We start from the raw sequence: 25405 nt of genomic DNA on the forward strand, positions 1-25405 counted from the left end.
CACCACCAGGCATTTTATTTTTGGCACAAGAGAGTGTGCAAACATTAATGCAATATTGCATTCGACTTAATAACTGTAGAACAGTTTAGATTGTATGACGTTCAAATATTATTTATATAAAACATAAAGCACTGAGCTGAAACGAAGACACCTCTTACACATTAAATGAGTTTATATATCATGTCCTTTATACTAAAGTGTGCTTTGGCTGGTGCTCATCCTTATTTCCATTCCCGAGCCATTGCTGGAAATGTTACACTCCTATAGCGGCCACCACTGTATCCATAGGGGCATTCTATGTCGACCTCCTACAATGTGGTGTACGTATGTACGCTGTACTTCTTTCGCACTGTACGTAGCCAATTGTACTAATCGAAACACAGAGCTCACAACTTCCCATATGAAAAAATACACACGCACCCTGCTCGCGGTCCCCACTCGGTGGGGCAGCGAGCCCAATCTCCCCCCTTCTCTAAACTCAGGTGCACGGAATTTTGGACTTACCCCCCCCCCACATCATGGTTTGCGCTCTGTACCGAGCTCCGACTGCAATTAAAAAAACAAGCAAAATATTATTCTAAACCTGTGCGCAAAGGAACATTTATGTACTTCTTCGCGGGAACAAACCCTGTGCTGTGGATACTAGACAGCAAACACGCGCAGTAACGCTTCTATGCTAAAATGTTAACACACGTGCACCAATTGCTCTCGGGACTGCCCCTTTATGATCCTGAGCGTGGCCTCGCTCCGCCTTCGGCCACGTCCCCTTCGAGACCTTTCCCGAAGGACCTCGACCGAGCATGACGTGTCCCTCAAGCCCCCCTCGGGCCCCCCTCACTATCCTGTCCCGGTCGCGTACCCTCTCTCAGACCGTCACCAGGACGATGCCCCCTAGGGCCCGTTCGCATGCCGTACTCACTCTGGCCCCAGAGAGAGGTTCCAGACGCACAGTAGCATTCTCATAACAGTGCCTGGCGCTAACACCATAGTGACATCATTTACGTCACTACATATACAATGAGTTGGGCTCTGCACTCCATGTGGGAACACACCCTGTGCTGTGGCCACGAGACAGCAAACACACACGCACTAACGCTTCTACGCTAAAATTTTAACACGTGCACCAATTGCTTTGGTAAGCAAAATAACGATAGCATTTATTTTAAATTAATTTGTCACCAATTCCGTTATGAAACTCTCTGGGTCTGTGCTGTAGTGGTAATGTAGTGTGGTAATTTTCATAAGTGATTCATTTAGAGGCTTTGTAGTTTTTTGTAAAAACATGTGCAGTGTCCTTGGGAGAGATGAAAGGAGATAACTTTTCCCCTTGCATAACAATTAAAAGCTTATTTGTCTCCTTTACACAGGTAACCATTCCCCTCTTCGTTAAAACTTTGGATGGCCGCTCATCTATGTTTCAATGTTTTTTTTTATGGCAGCAACCAGATTATTCAGGAAGCACTGCAGTCGCTGCTCCAAGTGATACAATTTAGTTATCGAGTGATTGATACCAATGTTTATGTAGTTGACCCTGGGTGGCATGTCAACCTGAAGTTCACTTTCAAGAGCCTACTTTTCTGCTGCCTGAGATATCCAGGCTATTAGTGTTATTCAGCGATGTGTGTTTTTTACATATGTTGAATTTCTTTCGCACCGTACATAGTCATCCGTGATAAAAATTCAAGGCCAGTATGACCAATCGGGTAGGCAACTGCTTGTAATTTGGAATTAACCAGTGTAAAGACATTACATCTGTATGAAGTCCTGTCGTAGTACATATTTTCAAAATTAAATCTTTCACAAACGGTCGTGCAAGTCAATAAATGGAAAGCGAGAGCAGATAACCCATGTTCGAATATATAACACAAAATAATCATTAGCATCATTGTAGAGAGTATATGTATAAAAATGAATAAGCAGACAATATATTGCCTTTATATATCTGTCCATCCACATAAAATATATGAAGAAGATATATTGCCTGCTGTTTTATTATGTTCCCATATAGCATGATAAGGAATGACTGTCTCTTAGACAAAAATGACCATTACACTTTGCCATACACTCTGCCAATAGATTATTTGGTACTTGACAGTTAAAGCATTATTTTAAATTCTCGGAACAGGAATTCATCCAATCAGGTGCATAACCAAACTTTGTGTGTTGGTTTTTTATGGACATATTGGTGACTGGGCTGAGACTAGTGACTTTTTTTTACTTGATTACTCGGTATAATCACTGCTTGGGGTCGAGCCCAGGTTCTCAATAGTGCTTGCTCAGCGCTTTCACCTCCAAGCCACTTGGTCAATTCTTTCCCCTTAATGTGTGTTCATGAAACCAGCTACTGAGTAACCATTTTGGTATTGTACCATGATAATACATTTTACTGTAAATTAAATGTAGATCACTAAACTATATCATAAGATGCTCAGAATCCACTTGATAACAAACTGCGCTTAATGTTAATGCCCTTCATTACCACATGCTTTTGGAGCTTCTTGAATTCAAATCCTGAAGAAGTTCTCATCACATAAAGCAAAACCGCAGACATTATGCCAATCAACACGTGGTACAACTCAAAAACACATCACAGGGCTGTTCTGTAAGGATGTTAGCTCAGTGATGAGTGTAATATACTGCATGCTGAATGGTACACACACACACACAGACACATGTTATGCATATTAACATATTGGTGGTACACCGGTTCTCATAAAACAGTCTGACGGTGTCGCTGTTGCCCTTGAGTGAGCTGCAGACTCTCCATCAGAAGGTGTTTGATTCAGCAGCTACTTTTCCATTCGAACGTGCGACATGAGCCATCATCATTTGATGCCACTGTCCGCCAAGAAATTATTCCAGAAGTTAATCGAGGAATTGTCCAACCAAGTCTATGACACGAGTCCAATCTGCCTTTGGAACTTGGAGCCAATCGTCAACAGGCTGGTTAGCTATACGGCAACAGACAGTGAAGCTTCGTGTTCAGCTGCTCATAACATTTGTTTTCCAACTACTTCGACATCACGAGAACTGATTTTGATGCCTACCACAAGATTTTATGACCGGGGTTGCGAATTGTAAAATAATTAATATACCGCGCACTGGTATACCGCCAATACGTCCACTTGGTGGACAGTGTACTAACAGCCCTGATGCTTTCTTTTTTTTATTGTTAATCGCATTTTTCAGGGAAATATGAAACCTGTTGATTGTCTACACTCACACTCTCTTATCTCTCTCCTCAAATTTCAAAGCCTTCCTTTGCACAATAATCCTTTTCCGTTTCTACAGGTCGCCGTTGCTAAGTTCCTTTGTGTTGGTTTCAAGTGAACCAATATAAAAAAAAATGGAGACTTTACCCCCTGTAGTCACACTCTGCACGAGGTAATTGGCAAGTTCCTTTTCACATGAATTGGCATATGTTCCTGGAACATAAAATCATCCGAAAGGTTACAAGGCCTGGAAAGTTATAGTCCCGTTACATTCGTTTGTTTTCACCATGTCCTTTTCCTCAGAATCTACTCATAAAATCACCACATGTTTAATTTGCTTGAGTATTTCCGTGGGTTTGGCTCACATCCAATTTCCATTGCTAAGAGTGAAATGACAACCTATCGATATGTAGTATATCTATCACTTTAAAGGTCCATCATTTAAATGCGTTATTTTTAAAGGTGATGGGGGTAACGAGAAGACGTTTCTTTATTGCAATTTTGTTGAGAAAATGTCTATTTTCAACGTCAGGATGGTACTTTTATCAGCCACCAATTTGAAAATAATTCTACTACATCCAAAGACGTCACTTAATTTATTCTCGTGTGTATCATGGAAAATACCAGTTATTTCAAGCATAACATTTACATAACATTCTTGATTTGTTTATAAGAAGTGTTAGCGTTATTTGAAGTAGCACTTTTACAACTTCCAGCCGTAAGCATTGTGTCCATTCATCCGTTGTATTTAATTGTCAAAGGGAATTCCATCACTCTCCGTTTACGTCAATGCTCTAAAAGCTTTTAGTGTAGGCGTGTGCTGCATTAGGTATTCATCTATAAAAACTCCATAGGAAAGTGTTGGTAAACTCTCTCTCTTTGAATTTATTAGCTCATTCCATTTAACTGTCAAGTGCATATAGTCTGTGCACTATGCTACTTGAATAATTATCAGGTCATTGTGGCTTTATTTTACAATTGGCAATAATAAGCAATATACAACTCTAGTGATATACCAGACACAAACGTCTTACAAGCAATTCTCCAAATCACAATGCAGTTAAAGCTCTTGAAGCTGGTCTAATTTGGGCAGAGAAAAAATCCTGCTGTGGGAGATGTCCAGAAGTCTGAAAGTGAGTCAATAATTGCTAAATAACTATACTTACCATTTAATAACTCTTCAAACATTACCAGTTTAACCTGCATCACAACCACCATGAAGTAGGAATAAAAAAGTGAAGTTCACTAAATGTGAAAGGGACATTTTATGATGGCCATAAACGATGTATTGTAAGGTAAATGTTAAATCAATGTAATAAACCAAGAGAAACCACTCGCAGGGCATGTGGATTACCGAGGCATCTAAAGGCACAGGTTCACCGATTGTATCGTTATTTTTTTGTTTAATGAATAAAATAAATACGTCGCTGTGAACAGATTTGACTTTGGCCAACAGTAGGGAGAGCTAATATGTGAATGCATAACACTTCAGTTGACAGTTGATGTTCAAAGTGGACTGCGACCCTCAAAGGAATGGCGCAGTCCCCGTGATTAGTGGATAAAACAAATTTTTCGACACCGGTGTATGACAGCAAGAGCATTTTATGCCAACGCTTGCAAGAGGTTACACGTTTGGTGCAACGGTCCTTCGCTGGCTATGCTTGACGAATGAATAACAACCAGTGGATACGCTATATGAATGCAAACTTTCTCCAAGCAATAACATGCATAGCTGGATGGTGTGTCATGGCGTCTGACCCAAATGTGGTAATGTGGTTCATGGCCCCCTTTCTCCGTGTGTCGCACAGCAGCCATGGAGCAGGTGCTGAAGACATTTCCGGACATGCCCCGCACTGCCAGCGCCAAGGAGACTGACCTCATTTTCCTGAAAGGCCTCATGGAGAGCCCCGTGGTGCAGTGTCTGGCCAAGGTTGGTGGAGCTATATTACAGTACAAATATTCCCAAGCGCATTTACGACAATGGGAATTTTACAGCTGAATATTAAAATACATGCAGTATCACACTCAATTCTTATATCAACTTGGGAAAATGCCACCTTTCGAAATAAGTAAGAAGAAGACATTTTAATTTGCCAATTGGGTAGAGACGATGGTAACATCCGTAATTATTTTATTTACGTGGGTGTTTCAGGAAGCTTGAGCATTGTTATAACGACAAGTTTATCATGGCCTGAGTAAACGCAACATGATATCATTCATACACCTATATCTACCAGGAGGTTGGTTAAGAGCAGGCTAGGTTTTTATATTTTAATTTATGTTGGCAGACTTTTGTCTACATTTTACAGCCATTATTTCCATTTTCATGGGTATATTATTTGAGTATTAGCCATACCTCCCTGTCAACCAAGGACATGGCAAGGTTTGTGCAATTCATACCTGGCGTCTTCAGCTTCAGGCAACTATGACAGAGTTGGTAGTCTTGTTAAACCGGTTAATCCTTCATAAATAATTGACGACTCTTGCCCTAAAATGCACTGACCCTTTGTATAATTCAGACTTTATGTAAGTCCTCAAAATTCGTAAATATATCATATGTGCTTTCAAACTAAGGCTTTTTTTTGGGATTTAATTCAACATGGCACACTAACACAAAGCATATACCTGGGATGTTTAAGATGTGTAAATAATATAACCGTTAACCTCCTACTTCACTTTGACATTTTTTTCATCATTCATTTTACATAGAGGCGTATTATTTATAACACTGCACACCATAGACAACAAAAATATAATGGTATGTGTTGAAAGTCAACAAACATGAGCACCATAAAGTCACATACAACAAGTTGGCTAAATAAAATAATTATCGGAAGGACGTAACTGGAAAGCACAGCATAATGTGTATAACAAGGGCGATTAGCTAATATGCATCAGGATCGAAATGATGATGTGAATAAGAGCATGACTGAGCGGTTTTGGGAAACTGAATTTGATCTCGAAAAGCGGTATTACGATGTTACCGAAGAAAAAGTAGGTTTTCAACAACTTCGTATCACAAGCTATGACATGGATCATAAATGTAACACAGTGACAAGGAATATGGGACAAACTGTTGAAAAGTGTAAAGAAGCATTGTGAGTTCCACGATTGGAATTACGCTGATGCAGAAAGAAGACTACACGAGTCATTGAACAAAGAAAAATCGGGGAGATCATGTTGGTGGTTAAAAAAAATAAGTGGGCTTGCGCAGGACACATAGAATGCATGATGGCCAGTGGTCAAGACTGACGACAGAATGGCAGCCAAAACAGACAGTGTTAGTTTTTTATTTTACGTCTTTCGCACCACACGTAGCCAACTGTGCTTATCGGAGGTGAGGAGTACGTAGGAAACTGTGATAATTGGAGGATGATCACTGCAGAAGTGGAGATTGGCTCGTGCAGCAGAGAGATTGCATCTAAATGGTTATGGTGTGGGGAAGGTTCATCCAGCAGTGGATAGACAATGGCTGATTCTGGCAATGATGTTTAGAGTCGCTGCTCAAGCCTCCATTGTTTAGGTTGTAAGTGACTAGCCAGTGAAAAGGCCGATGTTATTCCCTTCTCAATATGGTTCAACTGCCACTGATACTATAAAACACTTATATAATCTTGCTGTAATGCCACTTAACTCTTTGCCCCATGCTTCAAATAGAATCTCACACGTGTGCACTCTGGAATGTTTTACTCCTCTAACTCCTCCTCCTGGTGTTGCCTGCCGTCTCCACCCACTCCACGCCATACACAGGCTCAGGGCAAGCTTGAGGAACCCAAGCTAGAAGCGGTGAGCGAGAACAACCTAGAGCTGGTCCAGGAGATTCTGGAGGACATATCCCCGATGACGGAGCGAGACAACAGTGCTGCTGAGCTCGCCACCATCCTCCAGGAGCCCCACTTTCAGGTTGGGCATTTCTTAATGGTGGCGTGATGTTATCTTCCTCACCTGGTATGCAGGAGGGCTTGGGTTTGACCCCGACCCTGACGCCTGTACATTTGGAGTTTGCATGTCTCTCCCTCCCCGCGGTTGCGTGGATTTTTTCTCTGAGTCCTCCGGTTTTTCCCTCCATATTTAGAAACATGCATTGAGATTATTTAGATTATTTTGGTGCTTTAAATGTGAAAATGATGGGCCACTTTGTTGAGATATAATTTGTGGCCAGGTCGCTTCTGAAAAATAAGTCACTACCTCAGTGGGCTTGTTTACCTTTCCTATATTTTGCACTCATATAGTGTTTTTGAATTGTTTGTGTTGTAATGTTCTAACCCACCCCTACTGGACATCTGTAAAAAAGAGCTTTGGACCTTATTGGATTCCTGCAGTATAAATACATATTCTGATTCTGATTGTGTCACAACCATTGTACCTCTTAGCTAACTGAGTACTCGCTTAATACCAAAATGTGCAGCATTTTATCTCCTGAGAATTTTTCAGTTAATCGTGATTCATTTCAGCATCTTTCCTATGGCAACATCATTTAGTGCAATTTCTTATCCACCATGGAAGCCATATGTGTTTGTGTTGTTCATTATGCGCACGCTCTTTAATTGGTCGGTAAAATCAGGTAAAAAAAACACTTGTGGTGCCCCTAACAGTCATGTCCTCTTTGTGGATGCTATGATTACCCACCCCAAAGGCTGCGTTTTTATGACAGTACATTGACGGGGAGACAGCAATCACAGCAGGTATAATAAATGAGGTAATTAATCCTTAAATATGCAAACGCATACTTTGCCCCCCCCCCTTGCACGACAATGCCAGTCGCTTTTAGGAGCCCATGACTCGGTGGCCTCCAAAAGCTACGAGTGCCTCCCGTGCAGCCCGCACCTCAACGCGGACAGCGGCGATGAGCTCGGCACACTCGAGTCGGGAGTGACAGACGCCATCCGCATGGTCGGGATTCGCAAGATGGAGGGAGAGCCCCTGGTAGGTGCGACGCACTCACCGCGTGAGCTGTAGAGCTGCTGCAATGTCATTTCTTTGGAACTGCTTTTTGTGTTTAATTTGTTGCCCCCCCCGCACCTCCAATTAGCACGGTTCGCAAAGTAAAGCGCGAAAGAAGTTCAATGCACATATCTTTTGTTGTAACAAAAAATTGGTCATCTGTTGTATCTCGGGCAAGCATTTTTTTTTCTTAGCAAGGAAGCAACATGAAAGGGGTTGGCATATCTGCTCAAAAGAGCATTGGGTAGTGCTGTTCTGTTTTGGTGGACCTAAATCAATGGTTGAAATTCCACATTCCTCTGAAAGGGGCCAGCGTTTGCATTTCATGTAATAACAAAACAATTAAATGCTTGGCAATGATGGGCTTTTTTATATTTCATGTTGTCTTTGTCATATCAGCCCATATCTTCATGCTCAATAACGCATTGTGCTGGTGTTCCTCTCCAATGGACTCCCGAAGGCAGCTTTCAAAAGCCCACTACCCATGGTGGAGACATTCTTACAAGAGTACAACCAATCTTTGATTCACAAAGTAGTACTATTTGTATTGTCCGTGGGGGGATGATGGGCTGAGGCAACCCTCAAACGAAATTTAAATGATTTTTTGTTGAGCAAATCACCCTGGCCTGGGTAGGTTTTTCACTTTGAGACCTCTCCAAAAAAAGCCAGCAGAAATATATATTTTTAAAGATTTAATTAAACAGTGCACATGGTGTCTGCGCATGCACGCCACCCGCCAGGGCGTGACATTCCGCGTGGAGAGCAACGAGTTGGTGATCGCGCGCATCCTGCGGGGCGGCATGATCGACCAGCAGGGCCTCCTGCACGTGGGCGACGTCATCCGCGAGGTCAACGGCCGTGACGTCAGCAATGACCCCGTGGGGCTGCAGCGCTACCTGCGCGAGGCCACGGGCAGCGTCGTGCTCAAGATCCTGCCCAGCTATACGCTGCCACAGAACCCCGCACTGGTACGCACCGGGAGGGAGGGGGGGTTTGGTTGGCCCCACAGGACACATGCATAGCAGGCACTGGAATCAGATGAATCTGATGAGTATATAAAGCTCTTTTTCACAGATGTCCAATTGGGGCGGGTTGGAAAGTTATCACAACAAACGAAACAAAAACGCGATAGAAGTGCAAAGTATAGGAAAGGTAAACAAATCACAAAAAATGGGACCAAAGCTGATGGGCATGTGCTCTCTTTATTGATCGCTATCCATTGCATCATGGGAGATGGTGAAAACAAACCCAGGTGTAACAACGTGCCGGCTTATGGGTTAAAATTGATCCTCGTTGCTCGCAATGTATGTTTAGAATCATGCGAGCAGGAAATAGAATTGTTGATTCGCATACCCTGTACGTATTGGACTCTCGAAATAGAATCAACGCTGAATCATGACAGATAATTATCAAATCTCACAGTGGGTGAATTGTTACAACCCTAATAATTATGTGATTGAGTATTCTAGCAAGGAGTCACTGAGTCTCACGACTTTTTCAAGAGTTTCACATTGGGGTGTGTCGTCACTTAGCCAATTCTTTGTGCGTCAGTGTTTTGAATTTGGTAAAAAAAAAAGTACACGAAGAAAAACCACACAAGGAGAACACCAACAGAACCATATAGAGGAGTTAATAAACCTACTTTCTGTACTGCCATCAACTAGCCATCTTACAGCAGAGCAAGTTTGGGGGTTTCAAACTGCTTTGAGTTCTATCAACTTAGCCCCTCAAGCTCAGGATTATAGGGGTGCACCACTCCACCCAGCTGTAATGAGTCTAAATCTGGCATTGACCTCTTCTCGGTCAGATCAGCATATACACATACTGTATAGTGGCAGTATGAAAGCTGGATACAGAGAAAGGCATTAGGCTGCCTATATCAGCCCTTTTATATGCTGTGCCAGCTTTTATAGCTTCCTGCTTTAAGCAGGCATATCTGTTTTTTACATACCCAATATGCACTTAGCTGTTCATTATTGTAAGTGGATATTTTTGCATCTAGATTTATTTATTTATAAATCCAGGAGACCTAGTTATTCGCTTGATGTGCTTTCATCACACCATTATATATATATTTATAAGTAGCATCTACTTAGTATTTGTGCAATGGCTGTAGAAAGAATAATACAATGTTGGGTTTAACACAAGAGTTGCTGACATGTGTCGAACAGCACTTGTTTGATTGCATCTATCTATTAATAATTCAGCATCTAAATGTGGTTCAGGGTCCGTGATTTGTGTAAGGAAATTATTTTCCGAAAGAATTTGGAAAATGTTCATGGGGGGAAAATATTATTGGCATATAAATCTGCTGCAATCAAGTCAGCAATATCAAAATACATTTGCAATACTTTTTAACGACTGGAAAGACCGCTCAGCACATGTCTCGCAATTGTGAATGTCCCCAGATTTATGAGAAATGCAGCGTCTATTTAGCCTTGGTTGCTCCGATTTTTCTGAAGAATTTTATTTTAACTCCAGCCTTGCTGTTGATAATGATTAATGCTTTTCTCTTTGAGAATATCATGTGTAGTATACTACCTGCATACTACACATTGGGTGATACTTCTGGATGTGGTTAACATGTCCTAGGAGAGGTGTAACCTTGGTAAACACATCCCATAACACATGCATGTGCTGAGCAAATGCTTACATGTGTAGTGGCATCGGTGGATGCCACTGCATGCCACGTAAGGCTGGCCTGTGTGTGGAGCAGGAGACACGCTGCTCACACCACCTACAGCACAGCAGTTGTGCGACATTGCACTCCGTGTGCAGTGTCAGCCCCTGGAGGCTAGGGGACGAGAGCGCCTGGAGCGGCGCAGGGGTGACAGGGGGATGAACCCGGAGGGCTGGTGGCCGGAAGTACCGGGGGTGAGGCCCCCAATGAGGGGGGCTCGGGGACCCCGGGACCGGTTCCAGGGGCCTCTGGAAGGGCCGAGAAGGGAGGCTTGCCTAGGGGCGGAGGAAGCCCCGGGACTGGGAATAAAAGCTGGACCCCTGAACGGGTCCGACTGCTGTTGTTCATCTGAAGATGTGAAGACGTCTTCCTGAAGAAGAAGCCCCGAAGTCAAGACCAGGACTCGAGTCGGGGTCCAGGCTTGACGGCCTCCCCCAGTTGTGTTAGGGCTAGTTAGTCCGGAGGGACTACCTAAATAAACATGTTGCCTCTAGAGAAGCCTCGTCTCCATTTGTCCATTTGTACCCACTACACATGGCATTCTTTTAAGCATCACTTCGTAAACAGGCAGTCGTTGATTTGGGGAAAATTGCAGCCGTATACCTTAACAATTCGTTTTTTTATTAACCTAGAATGCCACATGTTTTAACGATAAATAACAGCATTCTAAAATAAATCCAAGAGTCAAAGATCACATTAAGCTCCGTATACCAGTGAAAAATCACTTTATTTTGTTTTGTGTCATCCATCTAAACCAAAGCCACTTGTATATTTTCCTAACAATGTAATAATGATCTTTAATTACAGTAGTAATCAAATTTTCCTGGCCATATTTTATGACAGCATATGCATATGAATTTTCTGCAACTATGAATATGAGGAGAATAGCATTGTTATTACTCAGAGCTTTTAGCACACATTGGCAGTATATAAATACAATTGTTATTCCTACACTGTACAGTGGTGGGAGTGAAGATGGAAAGGAAATGCTGGAATTGGTGGTTACCACCGCACAACACAGTTTGCAAGCGTTTGAGAAGCCATATGAAATATCTATGCTTTAATGTTTCTACTGTAGCGACCTTATGTAATAAGCATCATCATCCAAGGTCAATCCACTGTTCGACGAAGGCCTCCCTACGCCACCGCCATCTCTTATGATGTAATAAATCCAGCAATACATTTCAGGTTTATTGAAAATAATTACACGGTTTCAAGCGGACACTATATCTTTAGACCTATTTTGTAAACGTCAGTAATTATTATTCTTAAATCATGCTCTTTGTAGCATTTACAACTGAAATTGCAAGCATCCGTCGATCTGTCTCGAATGAGAGGGTCACAATAACAATCATTAAGATTTTCCAGTGTGCACAAAACTGATGTACAAAGTTCGGTCGCAGTAAGGGGCTTGCCCGACAAACAAACGGCCAACTTGATCAAAGGTTTCTTGAAACCTCCCCGGCAGAGTCGCTATCCGAGCACCGGTATGTCTTCGGGGCCTACGGATGCATTGCTTCCTATGCCTGCCACGGGGTCGCCATTCAAAAATAGCTCTTCAGCTCTACATGACTAAGAGCTACAGTGTTTAGGTAAAGCTCATGCTTTAGGCTCTGTCAGTTTGCAAGGTTGGCTACATACGGTGCGACAGCATTGGCACAGGAATCTGGCTACAAAGCTCGCACAAAATAAACGCTGTGTCTCCTTCATGCCGTGACTGTTACCGTCTGTGTGTGCTTGGATGTGCCAGCAGCTTTTTGTGAAGTGCCAGTTTGACTACAACCCTGCGGATGATCAGCTGATACCATGCAAGGAGGCGGGCCTCAAGTTCAGCCAGGGGGATGTGTTGCAGATCGTGAGCCAGGATGACCCCGACTGGTGGCAGGTACTCTTAACGATCCATGGGAACGTATACAATTACCTTGCTACGTTTTACATTGTCATCACCGTTGCGTGCACGCTTGATGAAGACTCGTGGAATGCTTCTGTCCTTTTAGACAATTGTGTTTCTGTGCAAAACATTCAACGCTAAGATATGATGCTCAGGTCATTGAATAAATAAGTAAATGTATTTGAACATGAATTAAATTAATCATTATCAAGCAATGCTCCATCCACTTCTGGATGTCGCAATTGCTTACAGTCCCATAATGCCAAAAACACACTCCTGCGCATGAGCTAATGTCAGTACTGTTCCTCAGTGGTCATCCTCTTGGGTGTGTTTTTTTCTTCTCATTTGCCTGCCATACCATCACCAGTCATCCATGGGCCATCATCTTTTACCAAGTGGCCTATCTATGTCCACATACTTAGCGGTCAATAGTGATGCCTTTCCTATTTCATGATGTAGCTGTTCACCCTGATAATGCTTGTCTTTGTGCTGTACGCCTTTTGGCGTCCTCTGGTCTGACACCATTTGAGACTAGGCTCAAAAGCAAGCCATCTTTGGTGTGGACCAATCAGTTTCATAGACAATGCATATATTATCAGAGTATGTTTTTTGTTTGCATTCTGACCACATATTGTGGTTAATGCAGACATGATTCCTTGTAAAAGGTTTCAGTTTGGTGTTTTAACATCTGAACACCTGTTTTATTGCCAGAAATAAGGGGAAAACCTATTCTCGCCTTTCCCATTATTATGCATTTTTGTTCTTCCATTATGTCATCTTATATTTGTAAATGTGCCATGCCAGGACATTACCGCATGAATGCTGCATATTCTGTTTTTAAATGAGGCATGTTTTTGCTCATATCAGTTCCCAAATTTTGCAAACTTCAAAGAAGAAAAAAGTTAAAGTGGGGAAAATGCTATAGAATAAAACTGTCTCCACATTTTTGCAGCCGATATTATCTTCCACTAGCGTGAGCATGCAATAAGAAAAATAACAACCTATTTGATACTTTGGAACTCATTCTAAGTAATACAAATGATGCCTGCACATCCTGTGTTTTGACAGGAGGTGAACACATGGATGCTAATTAGAATGTGTGGAGCAGCCAGGTAGTAGCAGAGTGAGTAATGGGCACCATAAAGCATTTAGAAGGTTCACGCAGCCTGAAAGACAATTTCACAGTCTCATTTGTACACACAAACCCGAAAAATACAATGTTCATGCATGCATTCAGTTGAATAATAGTCATACAAGGGAATGTTGCTAAAACTAAAATATGTATGACATTTGAATGTCAGAATGTGAGTGAGTGTGTGTCGTTGGTTGTGGCCTGTGCTACAATCGCAGCTCATTTCTCAGCCCGGTATGATTGGTGGCATGTGGCATCTAAACCTGATCTGGATCTAAAATAGTGGCACAACTGGCTAAATGGGATCATCCGGATAACAAATCAAATAAACTCAACCCGCGTAACAAATCAAATAAGCTCAAACTACCTTTGGTTGGCTTATCCAAAAGAGAGTATCTCAATTGTTGTGTTAACAGCGGCATTGAGTCTGAAAAAATTAACCCGTAAAAAAAAGTTTTTCACTCTAAATCTTTTATATGCGTGGCGGCTAGAGTCCTCTCGTCCTCTGGCTTGAGATGGCTGCCACCTATGGGTCAGATGATTGTCTGCCAGCATTAAGCAATTGGTAATTAAATATTTAAAAAAAATTCCCTAAACAGTGTAAATTTTTTTTTAAAAATTTTCACGAAAATTAATTGTCACGCACAACGAGTCTGTGTGGAAAATGTCAGCTCGATTGGATCACAGGAAGTGGGTTAAAAAACGACCGAAAGATTTGCACGGTCGTAAGCAAGCAAGCACGCAAGCAAGCAAGCGAACTTAATATAAAGGATTTAAAAAGGAAGCAGTTTGAGATGATGGCCTTAATAGCTGACGTCGCTTGGTTCATCCGCCTATAAGGCATTCTGATCGTTGCGTGTGTCCATTTTATTATTGTCACAGAGGTACATGTTAAACGGAGGAATCACTATAATTAAAGTTAGCATCATTTTGAGAAATGTTAATTTGGAGACATGGCACCAGGCGTTGTGTGCAGTCATAGCGGCGTTGACAGCAACGTGAGTCATGTGCACAGTGTGTGCTGCTCCTGCAGTGTTGAGCATGGGGCACCCTGCTGAGTTGGGGGGGGGTAGTCATGATGCCTCCCCCCAAACTCGTTGTTTGACAATAATAACGAGCTTTAAAGTCTTTGGGCAGCTGAAAATGAGGAAAATTATTCTGAAACAAAATAACTTGCGTTGAATTGGACGGTATTGTGCTTTTCACTCCAAAGGACAGTTTGATTTTGTTTTTAAGTGACAGTACACCTTAGCACATTGTTGTGGGTTTTATGTTACAAGACAGAAGACTATGTCATTGTTGATACTGTTCATGAAAATAAACGTAAATGTATTTCATGAAGCATTTTCACTTAGATCATATTTGTACTGTACTGCATGTGAAAATAACTGTCCTTTTCATAATATGCTTGCTTTATTATTTTGCGTCTATTTATATTATTTTTTTATTTAGTTATTTGCTTATATAGTACAGAAACTACGCTCTTCTGTATATACATACATATTTAATGATAACGTTGTTGGGTTACAGGCATGTCGCCACAAAACTGAAATTATACCACACTGCAATATCAACATGTAACACTTCTTTTGCAAAGTTATCAATATAAACATGAAGTCAAAGTGTGTTATTGCACCCACTGTTTTCTGATTGCATTTAGAACATATTTTCCCTCACATGATGATATAAACTCTATGATTATTTTGCCAATGCAGCTGGAAACTTTCTGTGCCAGGTAATACACATTGATGTTATAGAATAATCCCAAAGCAACATAGATCACAGGCTGCATGGTGATGTTTGTGAGCATAACAACATCCTGTGACTTCTGGCTGCCCCCTTGATTGAGAATCTGGTAACAATCAGAAAGCAGAAGTAATTGCATTTCCCAGACGTGAAATGTGAACGCTGCTCAAATGACAAACGTGGAGTACATCATTGTTCTAAGCACAAATAAATGCCGAAGATTATCGCTTGGATTTGGGATTGCAGGCTTAGCAGCTTACATGCACGCTATTATCGCATCAGCATGCTCGTGGTTTGTAATGAAAGTAACATTCCTCTGGCTTGATACAGGCATCTTATACCCAAAAGATTAATAAATGGCACACTGCACTCATATGCTCATCTGCATTGCATTTCCATGAACTAGAGACACGGTTAGGGCTCACATAAGAATGATTATAATAAATACGATTGCGTGTTAAGTTACAAGGCCAGCATATGACCAGTAACAACTATTGGCATTATGGTTATGTGTGCAAACTCTGTGTGCATTTAAACTTGCAATCAAACCTCTTGAAGCCCAGACTAATTGCATGGAGAGCCTTTCTCAATGCAGGAGATATCCCACAGTGTTGAGAAAATACTACATTGTTTATTTCATTTAAATGTAACACCTAAGACATTCAATTAACACTATATATATTTTTTACAATTTTGAAGCAAACTCAATTCACTTCTATACAGTTTCACCGAGCCACTTGCCATCACTGTGTAGCAAGATGATGAAGGCTCAGGTTCACTGGATGTAGAAGTTGGTGAATAGATGTTCTGGTAGGCTTGTAGAATTTATTTTTCTTACTTGGATAATAAGCATATGATGATTGTGAAAGGAGAAAAGAAAAATGGCAACAGCACTAACAGGGCATATGGCGACCGAGCTAATTAATTTTATAATTCCCTGCAGCTGCACTGAACATGTGTTTAGCTGTACAATTGCTACTCCTCCATACTGCTTAATGAGCATGCAAACTATTTTCTGGTTAGAATGTATTTACTTTAGAAAGCCTTCTGGCTTTTCATGAATTCCTACTTGAGTCTGGATTCAAGAGATTTTAATGCAGTGTTGTATACATGTCTTGGAATATTAAATTTCAGTGCCTTGTGTTATTGTGTATGCTGCAATTTATGAATAGAGGGCAGTCAATATGTGTGCTAAAGACATTTTTTGTTACTTTGGTGTATATTTTACATTTCACATATTAAAATAAAGTAGCAAAAATTCGAAAAAACTGAAAATAAACTACACGATCCTATCAATATTAACATAGACATTTGTTTTAGATTCAAGTCTTATTTTATGATTTAAAAAAATATAGTCTATAGTATGCCAGAGCAATATTGTCATGCATTGAAACTCACTTTTGGATTGCAACTTGAATTTCCAACACATGTTCACAGGCATTCAGCATTGGAACATGCAGCTGTGGGACGAGAATAGTTTAGAACTCTCCAATGTCTTACCAACATTAATATTCAATGGGAGTTTAGCTTCTAAGGAAGGTGCAGTAGTGGATATGGGATGTGTATGCCGGTCTTGTTAGATGTGGCTCGTCTCTGGATACTACAAAACAGAGAGATTCAGTTTTAATACGTGGGGGAGGCTCACTCGGTACCAGTGTTTGTTCTGTATTGTGATGTCCAGCAGGATTTAAAGCTTGTTATGCTGCCCTTGGAGGCCCTTAGGAAGCACTTTCTTGATAACAACTTTCATGGTCTCATCTGCACACTCTCCACAGTAGCTTAGTTTAGCCTGTACACAACACTAGCCATCTAACACTGACGGCGCTGACTCAGATAGCAAACTACTATCCTTCATAGCGCAATATCTAGCGAAGACATTTAGCCACGACGGCGACTCGACGACAGCAACGACGAGATTAGTCCATTCCCAGAACCGGCAGCCTCGAGCTCCCACTCTCAGTTCCTTTTATGCTCCCAGCGCGGCCTGGCTCCGCCCTGAACACGCCTCCCTTCTTGAACCCGCTAGCAGGCTCCAGGGGCCTCCAGACGGGGTCCTCTGTGACCCTTACCCTAGTTCCTACCCTCTGCCAACACACCGTGCACACCCTCACTGGCGCCGCTGTCCACTAGCCGGCACTATTACACTACACTAGCATTGTTTAACTACAAAATTGTAAATAATATATTAATTTGTGATCATTTATTCTATTGAAACTTAAAGTATTGGATTGTAGTTGGCTTGAATATTTTAGTTTTGCCAACTACACGTAAACAACATGGTTAGTTTGATACTAAACAGATGTTATTATGCAAACTTCTTGATGGTGTATGAAACCCATTATCTTAACTCCGTGACTGGGGTACCAATCAATCCGAAATCAGTGCTACTCCGCGATGTCGAAACGCAGCGAGCACGATTGTGCTGAAACCCTGAACGCTCGTATGCACCATAATGCATCGTGTACAGCTCTTCCAGATGAGTCGATTTCCGCATCACCGACCATCAACAGACTAAAAATTACTGCATCACGGACATTATGCGAGTACTGCCATAAGGTTCATATGCTCAACAACATGTGCGCTAAGTGTAGTTGCTGCTGCTGTACAGCAGTCGGCGCTGTGTCACTACACTTGTAAGAATATTTTATCTCTAGGCCCCTGACACACAGATTGTTTTACATGTGGAATGAACGACTTCCGCGACACGTTGTGTAGAAGGTACTTCTTTTATTTCTCATCACACAGGTCAACCTTATTCTTCTCACTTTAAGTACAACACTTAGATATGAACGTCTCTACTGGCTACACACAGCCGATCACTCGGCGTGGTCCCACCACCCTCACTCGGCTACACCGCTGGCTGGCGGCTTGACGATGATGGCGATGGAAACCCCGCAGGAGATCTTCCACGTGGCCAGACGACAGAGAGAGAGATGTCCACGAGCAGCGACACAGCCAGGACCCAAGAATCCACACACAAACCCCTAGCCCCGGGTCCAGCTCCTCCTTATATCCCCCCAGGCGTGGCTAGGCCCCTCTCATGGAACCTTCGAGCAGGTTCCCAGGGTATCTCGGCTAACCCCACCTGTTACCTTTGCCCCAGATACCTCTCCTTCTCTGATTCGTTGTTACTTTAGCTGAGCCCGTACCCGTGCTTCCCTTTCTCGGCCAGCAGGTGTCAGCATGTCATTACACATGTAAACTTGGGAGCCTTAAGTCTGTGGTGGAATTGCCACATTTCCTTAGTAGGGGGGTCATTCTCTCCATAAGACAACCACTGATGACTTCCCACAGGACCACCTGGGCTGGATAAACCTCCACGAGACCATTTTCATGTAATAATTGATTATAACAGCACTGTTGGTCAAGCCCGTGTCGGTTATGGGGGGGGGGGGTTGTTTGAGCATACCTCACCGTGCTGTTTCATGCAGATTGGTGAGTAGAGGTGGATGGGGGGGAAGATTTAAGAAATCATTCGCCACTGACGTTAGCCATGGTCATGAATCAAACATTGGTCACCGGGTTTAGAACACATTACTCTATGCCACTGTTTACCTATTCGTATATTAGATATTGTTACCATTTCCTCTGTGGGGTGATAGGATTCATGTGCTTGGCTCACAATGGGATTTTGCTCTATAGGAAATATTGTGGCAATTCAAGCGGTCATCCCATGATAGAGACTTCTCCCTACCGTCGGAATATGGAATTCCATCTGTGGCTCGGGGCTGCCGAAGGAAATGAGTGCTGCTCTATTATCTCTGTGAGCACGGAGATGGCACTTTTGACATTTTGTCCAATGCTTACTGTGTACTCCGTAAATAACTTCCTTCAGCTCGTCTGCTATCGATGCCACTAACCTCGCTCCTCTGATTGGCACTGATGGATACATACAGTGTGAAATAAGTTCAACATGCATACATACAACATACATACCATAACCGTGTGCACGTGCTGCTCAGGCATGCAAAGCACAAGACGGGGGCAGTGCAGGCCTGGTGCCCAGCCAGATGCTGGAGGAGAAGCGGAAGGCGTACGTGCGGCAGGAGGTGAACTTCACGAGTGCCTCCGGTGAGTGTGCAGCGTCTCGTCTCCCGGAGGGGCCTAACCAAGGTGTGCACACTTTACACTTTACCTCTCATCGAGCCACACCGCACTTCACCATGATGGCAGCTAGCTGAGTGCCAGAGCAGACGTTGATACCACCCTGAGATGGCATGAAATTTGAGTCAAGTTAAAGCACTAACCTTTCGATAAATGTTGATTTATTTCAGATTGTTCAACAACTTGGTTATGTAACCTAAGATTAATCCAGAATTTATTTTATTCCATTTGTTTACACAGGAAAGCCTCGCTGAGTCTCAATTCTCTTTTTCAGGAGGGTCCTGCTGTTTTTTAATTGCCTGTGGCGATGATTGATGTATATATTCCAGTTCAGAATCAGAATCTTACTTTTACTGAAGGAATCCGATAAGCTATAATCTCTTTTTCACAGATATCCAGTCGGGGTGGGTCAGAACGTTATGACAACATATACAAAAACATGATAAGAGTGCAAACTATAGGAAAGGTAAGCAAATCACAAAAATTTACTATTTTCATTTTACCAGGTAAAGCCCACTGAGCTATTAGCTTATTTTTCAGAAGTGACCTGGCCACAAATGATAGCTCAACGAAGTGGCTTATGTGGACATTTAAAGCAGCCAAATAATCTATGTAATCTAAACACTTTTTCTAAATGTGGAGGGAAAAACCAGAGGATCCGGATAAAATATGCACATTCAAACTACAAATATACAGGCATCAGACTAATATGACAAATTTGAGCCATAATGTTGCCAACAAGTGAAATATCTGCTCTGGGCCTGTGAAGTAAAGAGACATTGTAACCAGAACAGAAGCAGGAGTGAATGACTGCACGAATAATTAGAGGATGTGTGCCTGGCAAACACTCTGTAGCTCATATGAGGGGTCTCTAAGCATAACCACTCGATCCCACAGACTAATGCTGCACAGACTAATGTGTAAATTTTCTAGGTAGATTGCTGAGCATGGTGAGTGGGGATACTGTGAGAACAGTGTTAAAATATTTCCATACTTCAATGTAAACCCAAATCAACTTAGCTGCTAATAGTTTAAAATTATATTGTTAATTGAAAATTCGACTTTTTTCAACAGGTAGTGAAATGCAAGTAGGGAAATGCTTCATTATTTCATGAATTCACAATTGGTTAAACGCAACATAAACTCACATTATTATTAATATCGAACTAGTTAAATTAACATGTAAACTTCCACTCATCTCTGCACTTGTGCAAAGGATAACGTGTGTGAATCGTGTATATTCAATTTGACTTCTTCTGTAGGAAAAGTGAAAATATAACAAGTGTGTAGCTTTATGGGTTTTTTTTTATTAACATGCTTTTATACAAAGACCTTTTATCAGATGTGTTTAATAGTGAATGCATGCAATGCACATTTCTAGTAGGAATGTGTGATGTATGTTCAGATCAAAGTTCTTATTTCGTTCACCCTGAACCATTTTCCCACTCACATTCGACACATAATTGTAATAATAAAAATAATGATACAATTTTACTGTGAACTATCACAGATATATACGGTTTATAAATCATCACAATAGCATATGTTTTATGACAGTTACATAGTTTAAGTCGAAATTATTAGTATTTTACATTTGTTTTTACAATATATTTGCATGAATTCATGTATCTGCAAAGCCTGCGATGCTGATGAATGCATTCCATAGCTTTTTTGTGTTAAAAACTAGATTAATATAAAAAGATCACTGTTCACGTAGTCTTATGATACAAAGTAAAGTGTATCTACCAACAGCAAAAAATCTATCCAACGTTTTCATGTATAAATAATTCCATGTATTATATTATTTTAATCCAAAATAAATAAATTTTGCTTAAAAAACATACAAAAGAAAAGTTAATGCACATTGTGTAGACTTTTGTGAAGGTGGAATTCTGAAAGTCAGTTAATTCGTGGATGGTGACGGTGCTTATTTGTAAGTCAATGCCTTAACCTAAGAGCCCTGTACAGGAGGAGCCTTGTGTGGAGTCTTGGGTGGAAAGAAGAAAAAGAAGCTGATGTACATGTCCACCAAAAACGCAGGTGCGGTTTGAGAGAGGATTGACTCGATGTTCACCAGAGAACCTTGCTGTGGGTGCTTCTTCCATCCCATAAGGCTCCACAGAGAGTAGCCGTGTGGTGTGATGTCAAATCCCTTTCCTGCGAAAAGCGTATCTCCAATTAGCATCATAGGTGTTTAATGGTTCACATAACTGCTCATTACAAAATTCCCAAAGTGATAAAAGATTCCCAAACACTGTCAAAATAACAATTAGTGTTACATATTTCCAATTCATTGTGTACATTATCACCAGCCATGATTAATCCACTGCTGAATGAAGGCCCAGCCAACTTGTCACCGTCTCATGTTGCTTTAGGTTAAAAGTAGACCTAGCAGCAGCACACGAGCCGATTTCATCACTGCATCTCCTCGGTGGATGTAATCTCAGACTCACTCCTTCCCTTCATTGTTGCTCCTTCATGTTTGTTAACTATTGGCCTTCTTCCCTTCTCGTGACACATGCTGCCCAGCAAACTTATTCTCATTAGAAGTTAGAATGATGTATTTAACCTGCTTCTGTACTATAATATATACTAGCTTATACACCCGGCGTTGCCCGGGTCAATTTTTTTTTTCAAAACTACTCTTAAAAATCTAACAGCAGTGCGTACTGACTGTGGTGGTACCTGCTATGATTACAGCAGTGCATACCGACTGTGGTGGTACCTGCTATCACTACAGTAGTACATACTGACTATAGCAGTATTTATCGATTCCATAGCACAAAGTTCTCATCTGACAGAGTGGCGTGGTGAGGCCTAGTTCCATGCAGAGCCTCCGGCCTCGCCTAGATTGTCCAACCGGCCGAGGTTGCACCTTGGCAGGCTGGGGCTGGGCTGCTACCCCTGACCGCCCCCCAAGCCACGATCTCCCCGGCCGCTCTGCAGTAATATCTACGGCCTATCATGGTAGCATCTAGCGACTGTATATATTAGTAACTGCATGCATCGCGGTGGGGGGACATCACACAGTGAAGATTTAAGCTCAGCGTTTAGTGTATTTTTAAAGCATTTTTTACGCGAAAGAAAATGTCCCCCTCACTCTCACCGAAGGCGTGCAACTTGGCATGGGCCGAACCCCCCAACAAAGGTGCGTGAGTTGGTATGGTCGTGCATGTTTCATAAATAAAACGAAAGCGCGAAAAAATCGCACTGAATCGCTAATTAAACTTATTAAAAGTTAACGGATGTGAAAAAGGAATAGTGCTTGCTCACGGCAGGGCTTACGGCGTGGTACCTGGCTGTTTTTATTTAACATAAACCCCACCATTGGAGAGCCAAATCCTTCGCAAGCGCGCGAACACACACAAAGCCACAAACCGACAAACAGACAATTTTTGACTTTTTTATATATATAGATGTTCTTTCATTCAGTTTTTTTTCAGTGCAATTCCAGTCACGCATCTTTCCATGCTTTGTGCACTTTTTTAGTCATTGTTTCATTCTCTTTGTTAATGTCAACGATTATGATCCATAAGTCACCGCAGATAGTACGCAAATTGTCACAGCAAGTAATGTATGCTGATTTAAACGTTCTTTGTTAGGTACGTTGCTATGCTAATTTTCATGAACAAATTAATTTTTCTGAAATCACTCTTACCAACTCTTCTCTGCCTCTTGATTTCATAACTTTAATTCCAGTCCACTTATAACAGATAGCCTAGGTATATATGCTGCAGTATTTTACAGTAATGTCCCCTCCAACAGATATTTTGTACTTTTGTTTTTCTCATTTATCCTGAGCCCAACTTTTCAGTGTTCTTGATCATCACGTACTTCTAACATTTCTTGCAGCTCCATTGTATACAAGTATATCTCATTTTATTATTGTGGCAATGCATCATTTGTGTTTTTAATTGCTAGGCTAGATCTACATATACAGCAATAGTGACGGTTTATTTTGTTCATTCAAGATTGCATATCTAAGTTGTAATTCTGCAGTCTCTATTTCCCTCCTCATTTTCCAGTAAAATAAATCATTTCATTTGTTCATCATCAATGAATGTCAATAAGAAATAAAAATGTGATAGGAATTTCATTAAAAAATTTTTTTTTAAGTAAATTGCATGAACAAATAACGTGCGAAAACATGTCGTTTAGATTTAAGTCATAATAAGTATAACCCGTAAAAACTAAGTTTTTTTACTATAAATCCTTTATATGCGTGGCAGCGAATTTAATATAAAGGATTTAAAAATATATTCGCCTGTGGAGGACGCGGGGATCGATCCCGCGACCTTTGGCATGGGAAGCGAGGGTGCTACCAACTGCGCTACTCCGCCACGGCCTGTGGAGGGGTTACGCTCTGGGCTCTTATACTGTGAATGAGTTCTATTTGAATATATGTAAAATAAATTGTTTTTGCCTAAAAAGTGTAAAATTTTGGGAATTTTTTTTCACGAACATTAATTGTCTGGCACAACGAGTCTGTGTGGAAAATGTCAGCTCGATTGGATCACGGGAAGTGGGTTAAAAAACGACCAAAGGATTTGCACGGTCGTAAGCAAGCAAGCACGCAAGCACGCAAGCAAGCAAGCATGCAAACTTAATATAAAGGATTTAAAAATAGAAAATACATGGAGCACAATGTAAGTGCTATGTAATTGGATAGTTGAATATATATACTTCTCTTACGAATTTGTTGAAGCCATGGTTCAAAGTGTAAAGCTTGATGCCATGTAGAAATCATAAACATTATATATTTTTTTCATGCAATATTATATCATAATATTTAAGTGAATCAATTTGCTCACATTATTCGTAACGTAATTAAAGCAATACATGATATAAACGTTATTTCTACTCCAAGATGTCTGGCCATAGTGGAATAGTTGGCCAAACTACCCTCTAGTAGGGACCTTCTCGAGCTCCTTTTAGTAGTGGCAGTCCTTCCACCAGCAGTGGTGGGAGCTGGCAATTGCACGGGCTGCACCTTTACCGTATACCTCATACAATGTGTCCATCTCTATCCCTTCCGTCTGAAACAGAGTTTGACCGTCATGAGATCCTTATCTACGAAGAGATGGCCAAGATGCCCCCCTTCCAGCGGAAGACATTGGTGCTGATTGGAGCACAGGGTGTCGGTCGAAGGAGCCTGAAGAATCGCCTCTTGGTATCCGAGCTATCGCGATACGGCATGACCATACCCTGTGAGAGCTGCGTGTGGTTCTTTTGTCGCTTCGATCGCACGGTCCATTACTCATCCAAATACAGATCACGAGCGCACGCCTGTAATCCAGCACCTCGGAGGCGAGGGTTGGTGGATCGCACAAATGTCGTGAAACTCGCCTCCCGTAGGCTTGCCAGGAGAAGGCAAGAGAGCAAATATAGACCTCACCTGTTCGGTCTGTACAGGATAGTGTTACCCCCTTGCACATGTGGGCTTTCTCCGGGTGTTCCAACTTCCTCCCGCGTATAAACGCGAATTAATTTGCTGATAACACCTTCATTTATGAGGACAGCAGAGCTTTGGCAGTTATCGCCAGCTCACCTTGTGGCTGCTGCCTTCTCACTTGTCCTGTGTTATACGGCACGTTACAAGTTGAAATTATTAATTTAGCACGTTTTGATTTTTCGATAATAAGAAAGTGACACATGTTTTATAGTTTTATTTAAAAAAAACCTCAATGCTCAGCACA

The 25405-nt window shown here is 41.6% G+C and overlaps 1 protein-coding gene across 5 annotated transcripts in view; it reads left to right on the forward strand.

Annotated features, from left to right (window-relative positions):
* Positions 1–25405, forward strand: part of LOC144934125 (protein PALS2-like) — a 149544-nt gene that overhangs the window by 105192 nt on the left and 18947 nt on the right. For 2 of the 5 annotated variants that reach the window (XM_078859607.1, XM_078859579.1), the window contains exons 3-10: positions 5021–5142; positions 6963–7115; positions 7974–8138; positions 8897–9124; positions 12587–12721; positions 19568–19718; positions 21678–21749; positions 24755–24916. In XM_078859607.1, coding sequence (XP_078715733.1) covers positions 5021–5142; positions 6963–7115; positions 7974–8138; positions 8897–9124; positions 12587–12721; positions 19568–19718; positions 21678–21749; positions 24755–24916 — 1188 coding nt within the window. The remainder of the gene's footprint in view (positions 1–5020; positions 5143–6962; positions 7116–7973; positions 8139–8896; positions 9125–12586; positions 12722–19567; positions 19719–21677; positions 21750–24754; positions 24917–25405) is intronic. The other 3 variants (XM_078859617.1, XM_078859598.1, XM_078859589.1) reach the window with 3 other exon arrangements.

The sequence above is a fragment of the Lampetra fluviatilis genome, chromosome 1 (assembly GCF_964198595.1).
Source record: "Lampetra fluviatilis chromosome 1, kcLamFluv1.1, whole genome shotgun sequence".
NCBI classification, from domain to species: Eukaryota; Metazoa; Chordata; class Hyperoartia; order Petromyzontiformes; family Petromyzontidae; genus Lampetra; species Lampetra fluviatilis.